The 13,897-nt window shown below is 45.6% G+C and overlaps 1 protein-coding gene across 4 annotated transcripts in view; it reads right to left on the bottom strand.

Annotated features, from left to right (window-relative positions):
- Positions 1-556: 556 nt before the first annotated feature.
- Cracd (capping protein inhibiting regulator of actin dynamics) overlaps positions 557-13,897 on the bottom strand; it is a 122,913-nt gene continuing 109,572 nt past the window's right edge. For all 4 annotated transcript variants that reach the window (XM_042257546.2, XM_042257542.2, XM_042257545.2 and 1 more), the window contains 3 exons: positions 8,022-8,212; positions 6,652-6,814; positions 557-3,503 (listed from right to left, as the gene is read on the bottom strand). In XM_042257546.2, the coding sequence (XP_042113480.1) occupies positions 3,343-3,503; positions 6,652-6,814; positions 8,022-8,212 (515 nt within the window). In that variant the 3' untranslated portion in view covers positions 557-3,342. The remainder of the gene's footprint in view (positions 3,504-6,651; positions 6,815-8,021; positions 8,213-13,897) is intronic.

Here is a 13,897-nt window from a genome sequence, read left to right as displayed (position 1 = left end):
AAAATATCTGATGGTCTAATGAAGAACTGAACGGCCAAAGGTGAGGCAGGAGAAAGGATAGGTGGGACTGGCAGGCAGAGAGAAGAAATAGGAGAAATCTGGGAGAAAAGAAGAGGGAACAAGAGAGGAAGGAGGAGAACTTCAGGGGTAGTCACCCAGCTACACAGCCACCCGGCTACCCAGCCACACAGCCAGCCATGGAGTAAGAGTGAAAGTAAGGTTACAGAAGTCAGAAAAGGAAAAAGCCTGGGTGTAAAAGGTAGACGGGATAATTTAAAATTAAGAAAAGCTGGCTAGAGACAAGCCAAGCTAAAGCCAGGCATTGATAAGCAAGAATAAGCCTTCATGTGTGATTTATTTGGGAGCTGGCTGGCAGGCCCCCAAAAGAGCAAAGTGGAAAACCAAACAAGAATGGGAAAAATAAAGTCGCATTAGAAACAACTTGAAAATTTTCTTGTTCATCCAAAACTCTGTAAACAAGAAACTGCTCATAGATAGCGCTTGAAATCAGTCAGAACTTCAGCTTAGTAAGGACATTTCATCAGTGCCAAAGGTCTTGTCAGTATTTTATTGAAAGGTCTTTTCCCTTAAATAATGGACATTTTCTTTTTACATTCAAACTGTATACAACCAAAATCTCAAAATAATATTAAAATCACACTAAGGAATTTTTTATTAAGTATCTACTTAATTTTATTGTTGGTAAAAATATTGCAAGACACTTGTAGCTAATGTTGCTGCTTTAAAATAAGCAAACTAAACATCACAGGAAGGGACAGTGGCTACAGACCATACATTTGTAGATAACCAGCTAAAACGAGAATTTAATGGTAATCAGGTTTGATAATAAACAATTGCACTTGAAACATTTTTAAAGTAAACAAAAGACTCTACTTCCATATATAAGTCTATGAACAGAGGTTAATCATCTATAACCTTACCATAAGAAGTATGTTTAAACTAAAAAAAAAAAAAAAAGCTTGTATATTTAATATAGCAGTCATTCATTTAAAAAAAAGTCGAACTTTTTGTTTTCACAGAACTTCCCCATAGTGTGTTGCTCAGAAAAGTGCAACAACTGAAGCAGAGTTAACACTTCATTGGTATTTAGTGCAGGTCTGGGTGACTTGTACATGAAATGTAAAAGATGCACTTGTTAGCAAGAACGATGGCGGCCCTTTCCTCAGTAGACTCTCCTTTAAAGACAGTGGTGGGGCCCTTTAACTAAGCTGTGTCGTGTACTGTGTGTGGGCTCATGGTATCGAGTCCGTATCGACGCATCTACTAGGCTTTCTTTAATTTGCTTGTTCTGAGACAGGGTCTCCACTATGTAGCCTTGGCTGGCCTGGAACTCATTGTGTAGACCAGGCCGGCCTTGAACACACAGAGATCCACCTGCCTCTGTCTCCCAAATGCTAGGGTAGAAGGTGTGTGCACCACCATGCCCAGCCCTGTTCTTTCTTAGCTGTCTTATTTCTGTACCTGTTCACTGCCAGGACTGTGTGCTGGCCAAAGCTGAGAGGGTGGAAGAAGTTGGTTTGGAAAAATCACTGTGGCACTATAGTTCTAGGGCTTTGGGTGGGAAGATTCCCTTTCAAAAGTGTTATTATATCAGTGAGGAAATCATTGAACTAACAACTGTCTACACATAAAATTTAGAAATGAACACCAGTGTGGGAAACGTGCAGTGGGGTATTCGTTGCTTACAGTAGTAGTAACGACAACAAGAAAAGTTCCATTGATTCTTAACAGTCGGAAGGTCCAGTATCTACAACACTAAATCCAACTTGCACCAGTACAGCCTTCCACTTGACCACACATGCCAGCTGCTTCTGAGGCTGAGCCACTGTTTCTAGAGAGAAAATGGTTTCTATGTGGTAAACAGCATCCCTGTCATCCCGCAGCGTAGACAGAACGACAGCACACTGCATATTGAGTAAACACAGAGGAAAAGGACTGACGTCTGCTATCAAACGTGTCAGTGTGGGAGAAAAAAAGGGGCGCAATTCCCCCTGCACTGGGCAAAGAAGCCGCCCCTGTGAAAGGAAAATATGCCAACACCATGAAATAGAAAGTGAGTGCCAGCAGTATGGAGGCATTTGCTGGTATGTCTAGTGTCATGTAAAGCAAATCTAGAGAATCCAACCTAAGTACATGTGGCTTTGAAACTGCCAAGTCCCTTTTTTGTATGCACATGTGTATGATAACAAGGCCACGTAAAACTCTGAGATGCTTCTTTTTCTTTAAAGGTATCAAGGTGAATGCTCTAAATTTTAAATGCTTTGGAACATTCGACTCTGAAGTATTCAAGTACAATAAAGGAAGTCCTTAGAACAAATAGGTTACAACACATCTTGGCTTTTCATTTTCCCTAAAGGCCAAGGGGAAATTCCAGAGGCGTGGACTGCCAGCAACCTAAACTATCTTACAGAGATGGATGTTTGGGGTGATGGTTTTATTTTCTTGTCTCAGGTTTGCATCTTTGCGTGGACAAGCCTTCTCTTCCCAGTGTGAAAAGCTAGATTACACCAGAGTTGTCCTACCACAAGGCTCTTAACGTTTGGATCATATCAGAATTCCTGGGCTGCTGAAAAGCCCCCGTACTACATGGAGATTCTCAGAGACAACCCTGGCACAGAATTTCCTTTTCTTCACCAAATTAAATACAAATGTTCCTTAGGAGCCAGCTAGGCCAAATGGTCCCTGTGTCTTTAAAAGGGCACTGGTATGACAGGGCATACCATGGAGCGTGAATATGAATGGATTTGCTATGTTGTGGTTTTAGGGTAGTGAAAAAATTCATGAAAACCAGACATAGGCACAGAGTTGGAAGCCAGCGTTTCCTTATTTTCCAGTTACTGCCTTCAGGAGAGTGACACCATGTTTTATGTACAGGTGAACATATGTCACTGTTACATATGCATACACAGCAGGATAAACGTTTGGGATAGAAGAGTAGAGAACCAAAAAACAATTTACAAAGATTGGCAAAAGGATATGTTCTGAAATGGTGCATGGGGGTGCATATGTGTGAGAAGGCCATGGATGGGCATGGCAGGCTCTCCTGAACTCTCATTTGCAGATTTTGCTTCATGTGGTCCCTCAGACAAAACTGTCTCTTGAGAACTAGGGTGAGCTCAAGGCACCAGGACCCAGGGTTGTGCAAATACACACTCTTTACAATGACCACCACCAGTGCAGTGTCTGAACATTATTTTAGAGCCTATAAAACATGCTTCTTTTCCCTAGCTTGGTTTCTGTACCTCATATAAAAAAATAAATAAATAAAAAGGGCAAGAGAAGAGCCAATGGCTGGCCGTGGAACTGGGGAGGAGTCACTGTTTACTTAATGATTTGCGGGCAGTCGCTCCAGGCCTTTGCTTTTCTTTTGGCCAAAGCCAGCCAGGCAGGTTCTGTAGATGCGGGGGCAGCGTCTGGGGTAGAGAATCTCTTGGTGACCTCTTTTACCAGCGGGGCTGGGGGCGCCGAGTCTGAGATCTCCACTGCGTTGTTTCGAAGGAAAAGAGAAATAGTCAGAACCACACAAAAACAAACATTTTAATTAATAGAATTATATATACACTTACTGTACATGGAATGCTGTATACACACACACACACACACACACACACACACACACACACACACACACACACACACACACCTAAACAGCTAAATCTAGCTAATTGTTGTTCACAAAATTACGTAAGAACATTTAAAATCTACTCTCAGGACCTTAAGAATCCAATAGGGCTGTTAGCTATGGTCACTGTGTTTACACAACAGATTTTCTTTTCTTTCTTTCTTTTTTGATTTTTTTTGAGACAGCGCTTCTCTGTGTCAGAGTTCTGGCTTTCCTGGAACTCACTCTCTAGACCAGGCTGCCTCAAACTCACAGAGATCCACCTGCCTCTGCCTCCTGAGTTCTGGGATTAAAGGCACCTACCACTGAACTTCTCTGAAATGTTGTACCCATTAGCAAACATTTCCCAGGTGGTCTCCTCTCCAGAACAAGATTTTGACTTATTTAGAGTTAAGAAATTCAAGCCAGGCATGAGAGTGCATGCCTTGGAACTTCTCCGGGCCCGAACTCCTGGTCTTCCCGCCTCAGCCTCCCAAGTGCTGAGATGGCAGTGTGAACCACGGGGCCTGGAAGGGTGGTGAGGTTAGTAGCACGCTACCTCCTCCACAAAGTGTTTCCTAGCTTCTCTACCACAGCTCCAAGGGGAAGCCATTGCCAGTTCTTATGACTGGTAATGTATGGTCTAGTAATTCCTTTGCTCCCCATCTTTTTCTTTTCTTTTTTTTTTTTTTTTTTTTTTTTTTTTTTTTTTTTTGAGACCACTGTAGCTAAGGCTGGCCTCAAACTCCTGGTAATCCTCCTGACTCAGGCTCCCAGTGGATAAAAGTTGCAGGCTGTCAGGCCTGACTATCCTGCTTTCTTCACTAGAGTGCTAGGCTTCTGTGAGGGGATTCCCTGAAAGAGGTTCAGGGGGTTCACACCTTCAGTGCCCAGGGACGTGGTCAGCGTATATGCTTCTAGAACTCGGCATACTAACTGAACGTGAAGACAGACACTTGCTCTATTAAGCTAGCGCTGTTATAAGGTGTGATAATCCTTGTATACTTCCAATTGGCCAGAGAAAGGAATGACCTCGTGGGCCTTCCAGCTTCCACTTTATTATGAAAAACAAAACAGGGCTGGAGAGATGGCTCAGCGGTTAAAAGCTCTGGCTGTTCTTACAGAGGTCCTGGGTTCAATTCCCAGCAACCACATGGTGGCTCACAACCATCTGTAATGAGATCTGGTGCCCTCTTCCTGCCTGCAGGCAGAACACTGCATACATAATAAATCTTTTTTTTTTTTTTTTTTTTTTTTTTTTGGTTTTTTTCGAGACAGGGTTTCTCTGCATAGCTTTGCGCCTTTCCTGGAGCTCACTTGGTAGACCAGGCTGGCCTCGAACTCACAGAGATCCACCTGGCTCTGCCTCCCGAGTGCTGGGATTAAAGGCGTGCGCCACCACCGCCCGGCACATAATAAATCTTTAAAAAAAAGAAAAACAAAACAAAAAACCAACAACAAAAAGCTCTCAGTCTCAGTCTAACATTTAGAACCCTCAACGTAAGAGCAAATGAAAGAATACTTAGAGGTCCTAGAGATCAGTGTTCTAAGGTAGTTCTGGTATATAAGCACTGCTGTTCCACCACTAAGTAGTGAAACCTTTTTTAACACGTCCACATCTCCAGACCTCGGGGAGCAGGCGGCCAAGGAACAGGCGAGGCTGGGGCTGCAGCTTAGAGCTCCGGTTTGCACTATCTCCCCAGTGTTCACACTCAGGAACGCCAATTCTCTAGTGTGGAGGCACTGAATTCTTCAGTGTTGGGAGGCAGAAGCCTAGTGGTGTGTGCTTGGGTGTTGGGGGGCAGCCCTCACAAGTAGACTCATGATTTCCTCACACTGTGGTAGGAGCTCACCTGCTTTCTCTGTCTCTCCCTGTGTACACACTTGTCCATCTGCTCTCCAACCTGAGATGAAGTAGCACAGGGCCCTCCCAGCTTGATAAGTTCCCCATCTCTGGGTATTCTGTTAGCCTCCTGAAAAGGGACCAGGACAGCCCATGCCCTCTGGGGAGCAACACAGGCCCGTGGAGAAGCGGATGCCCTGTTAGTCCCTGGGAGTACATGGAACTCAGAACTGCCCATCTTCCAGAGACTTGTAGCGAGGAAAGAGTTGGCAACTACTGGGCCAGTTTAGTTTCCTCATCTTTCATGTGCTGTGAACACATGGAGATGGCTGTTGTTAACTGACGCCAAGGACACGGTGCTGAGGATGCGGTCTCTGTAAAGTCAGCCAATCAGAGACCTCCTCTTGGAATCCCATCAGCAGAGAGGCCGCAGCATCTGAGCTATGAGGCATCAGGACAGAGGGGCAGCTTCTGCTTCCAGCCTCCACACAGAGGGCCGGAGGCGGCTTCCACATGCTTATCTCAACTTCGTCAGGTCGGATGACAGGCCCCTGGGGTCTGCTTCCAAGCCCAGGCTCACTCCAGTTTACCTAAACTTTATACCTTGCCTTCCCCAATTTTATTATACTCATCTCTTTCTCTGTTTGATGTTCTGGCATATGCTATTCCTTGCTGTGGCAAATAGATAAGATGATAGAAAGACAGGCAGACAGACAGACAGATGATAGACAGATAAATAAATGGTAGATGATATAGATAGATAAACAGACAGACAGACCAATAGATAGATGACAGATAATAAAACTGGATGATAGGCAGGGAGGTACTGGTGATGACTCACATACATTATACTGTTAAATGTTCAGAAACCAGGGCAAGCCAGTTGGTGTCTGTCACATTAGCAGCTTCAAATTAGCCAGAGTTGAAGTATTTCCACCATGGAAGACAGTAAAGGCTACAAACCCCAAGGAGATGACTCTAAAGGCGTTTTACTGTCTCTCCACTGAGAGCAGCTGGGAAATCCCTGCGGTCTGCATCAGCACCAGAGCTTACAACTGGCTCTTGAGAGCCTGTGCCCTGTGATGTCTAAGATGCTGTGCCAGGTCACTCCACGGTGGACAACAAAGATGCTCTCAGGGAAGACAGTGATGGACTACAGGCCAACAGGGATGGACCTGCTCTCTACCTGTCACGGATGTGGGAAGAGTGTTGGCTTTTTTCAGCTGTTCTCTGCGCTGGAGCCTGGACACCGCCGTTTCGGGCTTTTTCTCTTCTGACGGAGGGGCGGACTTGTGCAGGGAACCAGCTCTGCTTACTCGGCTGCTTCCAGGCTGTGGGCTGACACTGGCCTGCGTTGGGAATGACAGGGAAGGCATGTCTTCAGTGCATGACCTCTCAGTGCCCCAGCGAGGGGCTGGGCTGCACCTGTGAGCAGTGCGTTCAAGCCAGGCCTCCAGTGAGGGCTCAGGGCCATGTACCCAGGATGGAAAGTTACTTTCCAGGAAGAGCCCCATCAAGATGATCCTAAAGTTAGGTCATGGAACAAGGCTCCTGATACACTCCCCGCCCACTGCACAAACTTACTTCCATATCTCCCACATATTGCAGTTTCCCTTCTCCAAGACGGACATAGTCTAAGTTCCTGTCGGATGTCTAAGACCAGAGCGACCCCTGATTGGTCTGTTTCATCCTTACCTTAGATTTCAATCACTTCGGCTTTGCGATTCTTTTTCTTTCCTTAGTAAGTTAAGAGCTTTCACCTCAGGAAGTACTTTACAGTTTCTTGGCATGTTAATCTCCAGTATCATTACAATCACACCTTGGTGACATTCTTTTTTTTTTTTTTTTTTCCCCAGAGACAGGGTTTCCCTGTGTAGCTTTGTGCCTTTCCTGGAACTCACTCTGTAGACCAGGCTGGCCTTGAACTCACAGAGATGCGCCTGCCTCTGCCTCCTGAGTGCTGGGATTAAAGGCGTGTGCCACCACCACCCGGGATTCTTAAGTAAAACAGGATGAACATAGACACTGGAACCCTGTGACAGTGGATCTGACAACTGAAATGGCCATCAGGTGATTGCCTGGTGGTTGGCTTAAACGGTGTAGATACACCGGACAAAGAGTATTCATGCCTCATGGAGTAGAATAAGAGATTTCGTCACACAAAATGGCAATCCCAACCTATGAATTGCTACTCCTGGAACTTTCCACTTCCTATTTCTAGATCATGGTTGACCCTCAAGTCATCGAAACCAGGGAAAGTGAAACCTCAGATCGGTGGCCAGGGGCACTACTGTAACCGTCACGTGTGAGTTGCTGCGGTAAAAACAGACATTTTAGGTTCGGCCAAAGAAGGTTCACCTAGAAGCCTAGTAAAACCAAATGAAATTTAACAGTTGATGCTGGAAAACGCTTCCCCTGATTTAAAGGTGGTCAATTGACTCCCTTCGCTGCCCTTTCTAAACAGCCCCTCCAGTTGGCATCTTTAAAATATATCCCACGACTCAGGAGCGAGCTAGGCACAGGGTGGCAACGCTGGAAACGGAGCGGGCTACTCACAGTGTCTTTGGAGAGCTTCTCGGCCTGCTTGGCCTCCCGGGCCTGCTTCCTCTCCTCTCGGGTTACCTGCTGCTCACGAAAGCCCTTTTGTTTCTGCAGCGCCAACGTTATCCACAGCGGCTGAGCAGTTTCAACTTTCTCTGCTAATTTGGAGCCGTCTAGAGAGTGCCTGCTCTGAAGCACGGGTTTCTCTATGGAGGGAAAAAAGGTGACGTTCACCGTGATCAGCAGTTGACTTGGCTTCTCATCCCCTACTAAGACTGTGAAATAATTCCTGATAGGCTTCTGGCATCGACGCTCGCGCCCAAGAGATCCCACTGGGTAGGAGGTAACATCTTTGACTAACAGGAAAATGGGCATTTTTCTTCTCTAGAAGTGGAACCTACTTTACAAGAAAATAAGATCTCCAATGTGATAAAAACTCATGTTTGCAGGAGACCTAGGTAGTATGTGGTTCCCTGCTTTGGTGAGATTTGCTTTTAGCAACGGAAGGAAGCACTCTTCTCAAACAATACCGTATATGGAACCCCAATGTTTGGAGAACAAAAAACAAACAAACAAACAAACAACAACAACAACAAAAACCAGTGGTGCTGTATACTTGAGACAGCTGCTGAGGACAAGGCTTCCAGGAATAGAGTGAGAACCCCATGACTGTGAACAGTTGCCTACATTTGAAAGTTGGTTTATACTAAACAAGTATCATGTCCAAGGATCATGAGTTCAAGGCCACCCTGAGCTATATAGCAAGACCTTGTCTCAATAAACAAAATTTTAAATGCAAAGAGATCCTTGTGTTTAGAATAGTACTTGGCCTATACTAAACACTTTAAAAAAGAGAACTGTAATTATTATTTTTACCTATAACGCAAATGTCACCTTTCTTTTCCCTTAAGTAAAAATCACATACTTGCAGAGAAAACTGTATTGGATTATTAACTATCTCAAAAGAAAAGGGCTTACTATAGCCCCGTTCCTTAGAAATCTGATAGAAGTTTACACCCAGAATCTTACCACCAGGGCACTCAGTCAGATGGCTTTGTATTACATTCCGGGATGAAGAGAAAGACCAAACAGGAGAAAACAACCTGGAATCGGGAATTTAAGCCCAAATGGGGCATGTTCTGCTTTTCCTTTTATAGAGATGGAGAACTGTAGACTCCAGCATGCATCAACCACAGTCAAAGAGAAAATATGGCCAGTGACGAAACTCATGGGACAGATGTTCATTGACCAGGCTTTGGCACAACTAGGACACAGTAAAGAAAGGGCAAGTTCTGAGAGAAGTGCTCTTAGAAGCAAGATATAGGGTCAGTTCTAGTTATAAACAGCTGAGTCCAATCCAAGGGGAGGCCAGTGTCTGAAACATATGTCTTTACTCTAGCATCACTCTAGGTACGTTGTCATTATTTATGAAGCTGCTGGGCAGTCTTGCCATGTCTATGCAAGGCATCAAAGATGGCAAAGCCACCCATGCCAAAGACCTGACCAACATTCACACTCTATGATGGGGGAATTCAGACTCCATAATGTTTGTGTCTTGTCATCTATTTCCTAAAAACAAGCAGAAAATAAGAAGACAAATTGTTTCTAAAGGGAAAAAAGAAGGAAGTCTGTATTTCCTGAGAAGTGCAGTTTGCATAGACTAGTCTGGGGTTGTGGATCATGTTTTATAAGACTGATGTACTACCCACTGCACTAATGAGCTACCTTGGACCGGATTCTAAAAGACTAAGTGAAAGGCTTATTAGGTCTGGCTCACAGGACCATAAACAGGACATTAAAATTGGATTCCTGTTTGAGCCTCAGCCAAGGATTTTCCCAAAGCTTGTGACAAAATCATTGCCACAAAGTCACATATTCCAAAGTACAGGACCACCTTCTATGGTCTGGCTGATGAAACCGCCGACAGCCACCACCAGGACATGGAAAAACTGAGGTGGTAGCTGAAGACTAGAGTTTGTTTTGGATATCCCACTGTCCTTGCATGGCCTCTAGAAGACAGGCCCCTTTGTTAGCCAGTGGTCTTCAAAATTGGTCGAATGCCCTAGAGAATGTGTAAGACATTCATAGGGGTGAAGAAATTATGAAAATCTCAATTTGTCACTTTTAAAGATTTATTTTATTTTGAAGTGTGTGTGTGTGTGTGTGTGTGTGTGTGTGTGTGTGTGTGTGTATGTGCGCGCCCACAGAAGTCAGAGGTACTGGATCCTCCTGGAGCTGGAATTACAAGCAGTTGTGAACTGCCCAACGTGGTTGCTTCAACCAAACTCTGGTCCTTGTAACCGTGGTATGAGAGTCTAAGCACTGAGCCAGCTCCAGCTGACCTGGAACTGGCTATGTAGATCAAGCTGGTCTCTAACTCACAGAGATCTGTCTACCACTCATTCCCAAGGACTGGGATCAAGGGCATGTGCCACCATGCCCATCCTATTTAATTTGGAGCCTGACAATCTGAAATCTGACTCCCAAGGAAGAAACTGGGGCGGTAATAGTTTTAGAGAGAAAATTACAACAATCGAAGAGCTCTCTCTAAAAGGATGGAGCTTTTCTTCATGGGGGGAGGTATGAGGCTTGAGAGAGCAACAAGGCTGAGTGAGAGGGACTGAAAATACCTCAAAAGCTAATGACACAAAAGCCAAAGTCAAATCGGAAAACGAGCGCACCCATCAAATAGCAGTCACCACCGGAAAGAATCTACAGGCTACACTCAAGAGGTCGTGCCCATCTGGGAAAACCAGTGAAGCAAATGGGTCATTTAGAGAGGACTTGTCTTGTGGGCTGAACCACCACCTTCTGGCAATTCACCAAAATGAAAAACAAGGGTAGAGAGGAGGCACACCCTATATACATTCTCTGGGCCATTTAGAAAACATGGAGTTGTTCCTTTGGCCACATCTGTAAGATGGGTGCTACGGTAGACATCAAGGGGATGGATACTGCTAAAAAGAAATGCCCTGATCGTCCATTGACAGAGAAATGGATGAGATCTACATGAACAACCTGGACGTGAGTGGGGGTAATGAAGGGCGAGGATCGAGGGAAAGAGAGCTTGGGGGAGCAGGAGATCCCAGCTGGATCAAGAACAGAGAGGGAGAACAAGGAATAAAAGACCATGGTGGATGAAGACCACATGAGAATAGGAAGAAGCAAAGTGCTAGAGAGGTCCCCAGAAATCCCCAAAGATACCCCCACAACAGACTGCTGGCAATGGTCGAGAGAGCAGCCCAAACTGACCTACTCTGGTGGTAAGATGGCCAAACACCCTAACTGTCATGCTAGGAACCCCATCCAATGACTGAGGGAACCGGATGCAGAGATCCACAGCCAGGCCCCAAGTGGAGCTCCAGGAGTCCAATTGGCGAGAAAGAGGAGGGTTTATATGAGTGAGAATTGTTGAGACCAAGGTTGGAAAAAACACAGGGACAAATATCCAAACAAAAGAAAACACATGAACTATGAAACAATAGCCCCCAACTGGATCAGGCCCTCTGGATAAATAAGACAGTTGATTAGCTTGATCTGCTTGGGAGGCATCCATACAGTGGGACCGGGTCCTGTCCTCAGTGCATGAACTGGCTGTTTGGAACCTGGGGCTTATACAGGGACACTTGGCTCAGCCTAGGAGGAGGGGACTGGACCTGCCTGGACTGAATCTACCAGGTTGAACTCAATCCTCAGGGGAGTCTTTGCCCTGGAGGAGATGGGAATGGGGGGTGGGCTGGGGGGAATGGGGGGGGGAGCGCGGGAGAGGGGAGAACAAGGGAATCCGTGGCTGATATGTAAAATTAAATTTAATAAATTAAAAAGAAAGGAATGCCCTGTAAGGTATCACAGCAAAACTACAAGAGCCTACACTATTATTCTTCATGATGTTGACACTGTTGTGAACAAGAAAATTAAGGGCAAGATTATTATTTTTTCCCCCAGAGACAGGGTTTCTCTTTGTAGACCTGGCTGTCCTAGAACTCACTCTTGTAGACCAGGCTGGCCTCAGACTTACAGAGATCCGCCTGCTTCTACCTCTTGAGTGCTGGGATTAAAGGTGTGCGCCACCATGCCCAGCTAAGGGCAAGATTCTTATCAAGAGAATTAATGCGCATATTTGAGACCATTAAGCATCTAAGACTAGAGATCGGCTTCTTGAAATGGGTAAAAGAAAACAATGTGGAGAAGAAAAGTACTAAAGAGAAAGGTACTGGGTTCAATGGAGTGCCAGCCTGCCACAGCCAGAGAGGCCCACTTTGTCAGAACTAAAGGAAATGACCTCGGGGCTGCTGGGACCCATCCTTAGGAATTCATGGCTGAAGAGATGATGCCACCAGACCTCTAAGGTGGAGAAAGAAGAGCGAAAAGGACTTGTTGAGATCATGGTCTGCCTTGCTCTAAGTGACTCCATATTGAGTACACAGTGGCTCTCCATCTGTGCCTCGTCCCAGGTGACTCCACTTCACAAGCAGTATTGGGCTCCAGTCTGAGTGCAAATGCAGAAGCAGGAATGCTCTGCATCTCACCCATTTAGATGTTGCTTGTCCAGCACCACCCAGGAGGCAGACTGACACACTCATTCCTAAAAGAGAAAGGACCACCTGGTAACTCATCACAGGGGTGCTGGCTAGTCTTTGGTCAGTTTCACACACAAACTAGAGTTACCTGCAAGGAGGGAACCTTCATTGAGAAAAATGCCTCCGCAATATCCAGCTGTAAGGTATTTTCTTAATTAGTGATTGATGGGGAGTGATTGATGGGGGAGGGCCCAGCCCATTGGGCGTGGTGTCATCCCTGGGCTGGTGGTCCTGGGTTTATAAGAAAGCAGGCTGAGCAAGGCACGGGAAGCAAGCCAGTAAGCAGCGCTCCTCCATGGTCTCTGCCTCAGCTCCTGCCTATAGGGTCCTGCCCTGTTTGAGTTCCTGTCCTGACTTCCTTCAATAATGAACAGCAACATGGGAGTGTAAGCCAAATAAACCCTTCCCTCCCCAACTTGCTGTTTTGGTCATGGTGTTTCATCACAGCAATAGAAACCCTGACTAAGAGAACAGTAGACTGGGAATAGATGGGCACACAGCCATCGTCAAATCATTTTAGAAAGACTAAGCCTAAGGATTTCTAGAACACACCACATGGGGGAAGAATGCAGCCCGTTCACCTGTACCCCATAAAGACACCAAACCCTTTTCCATGGCTCCACGGTACTTCACCTCCAGCTGGACTCAATACTAAGGCCTGAGGCTTGTTTAGCACGGAATCCCTGCTTCCCTGGCTCTGTGTGGTTCTTTCTCTCCCTCCCACCCCGTGTGTGTGTGTATGTGTGTGTGTGTGTGTGTGTGTGTGTGTGTGTTCCCAAGACTTTATTTTACATGTATGGATGGTTTTGCCTGCACATATAGAAGTGTGCTGCAGTGTGCCTGGAGACCAGGAAGGCCAGAAGAGGGTGCTGGACCCCCTGGAACTGAAGTTATGGAGAGGTGTGAGAGTTGTGCCATTCTGGGAATCAAACCACGGTCCTCTGTAAGAGCAACCAGTGCTCTTAACCACTGAGTCACCTCTCCAGCCCCTCCCCAATGGGTTTATTAATGTCTTCTTCTCTGGTTACTTGTGTCTTTACTGTATGTATGAGGTGTAATGTGTGACGTGAGATTTAATATTAGTAATTAAGATTGGGACAAGAGAACTTGGTTTGCCAATGGCCAAGGAAAAGAGAGACTACTTGGCAAATGGTTAACAATAAAATGGATATAGCTTGTGAATTAATTGTTATTGGATCAACTCTGACATCGCAGGAAGACATCATCATGTCCATCTACGGTTTCTGGCATGGCACACTCACGGCAGTACCCCAGTACTCCAGGGCTTCCATAACAGGAGACAAGTAACCA

The sequence above is a fragment of the Peromyscus maniculatus genome, chromosome 10 (genome assembly GCF_049852395.1).
Source record: "Peromyscus maniculatus bairdii isolate BWxNUB_F1_BW_parent chromosome 10, HU_Pman_BW_mat_3.1, whole genome shotgun sequence".
Lineage (NCBI taxonomy): Eukaryota > Metazoa > Chordata > Mammalia > Rodentia > Cricetidae > Peromyscus > Peromyscus maniculatus.
This window is presented reverse-complemented; position numbering and strand designations above follow the sequence as displayed.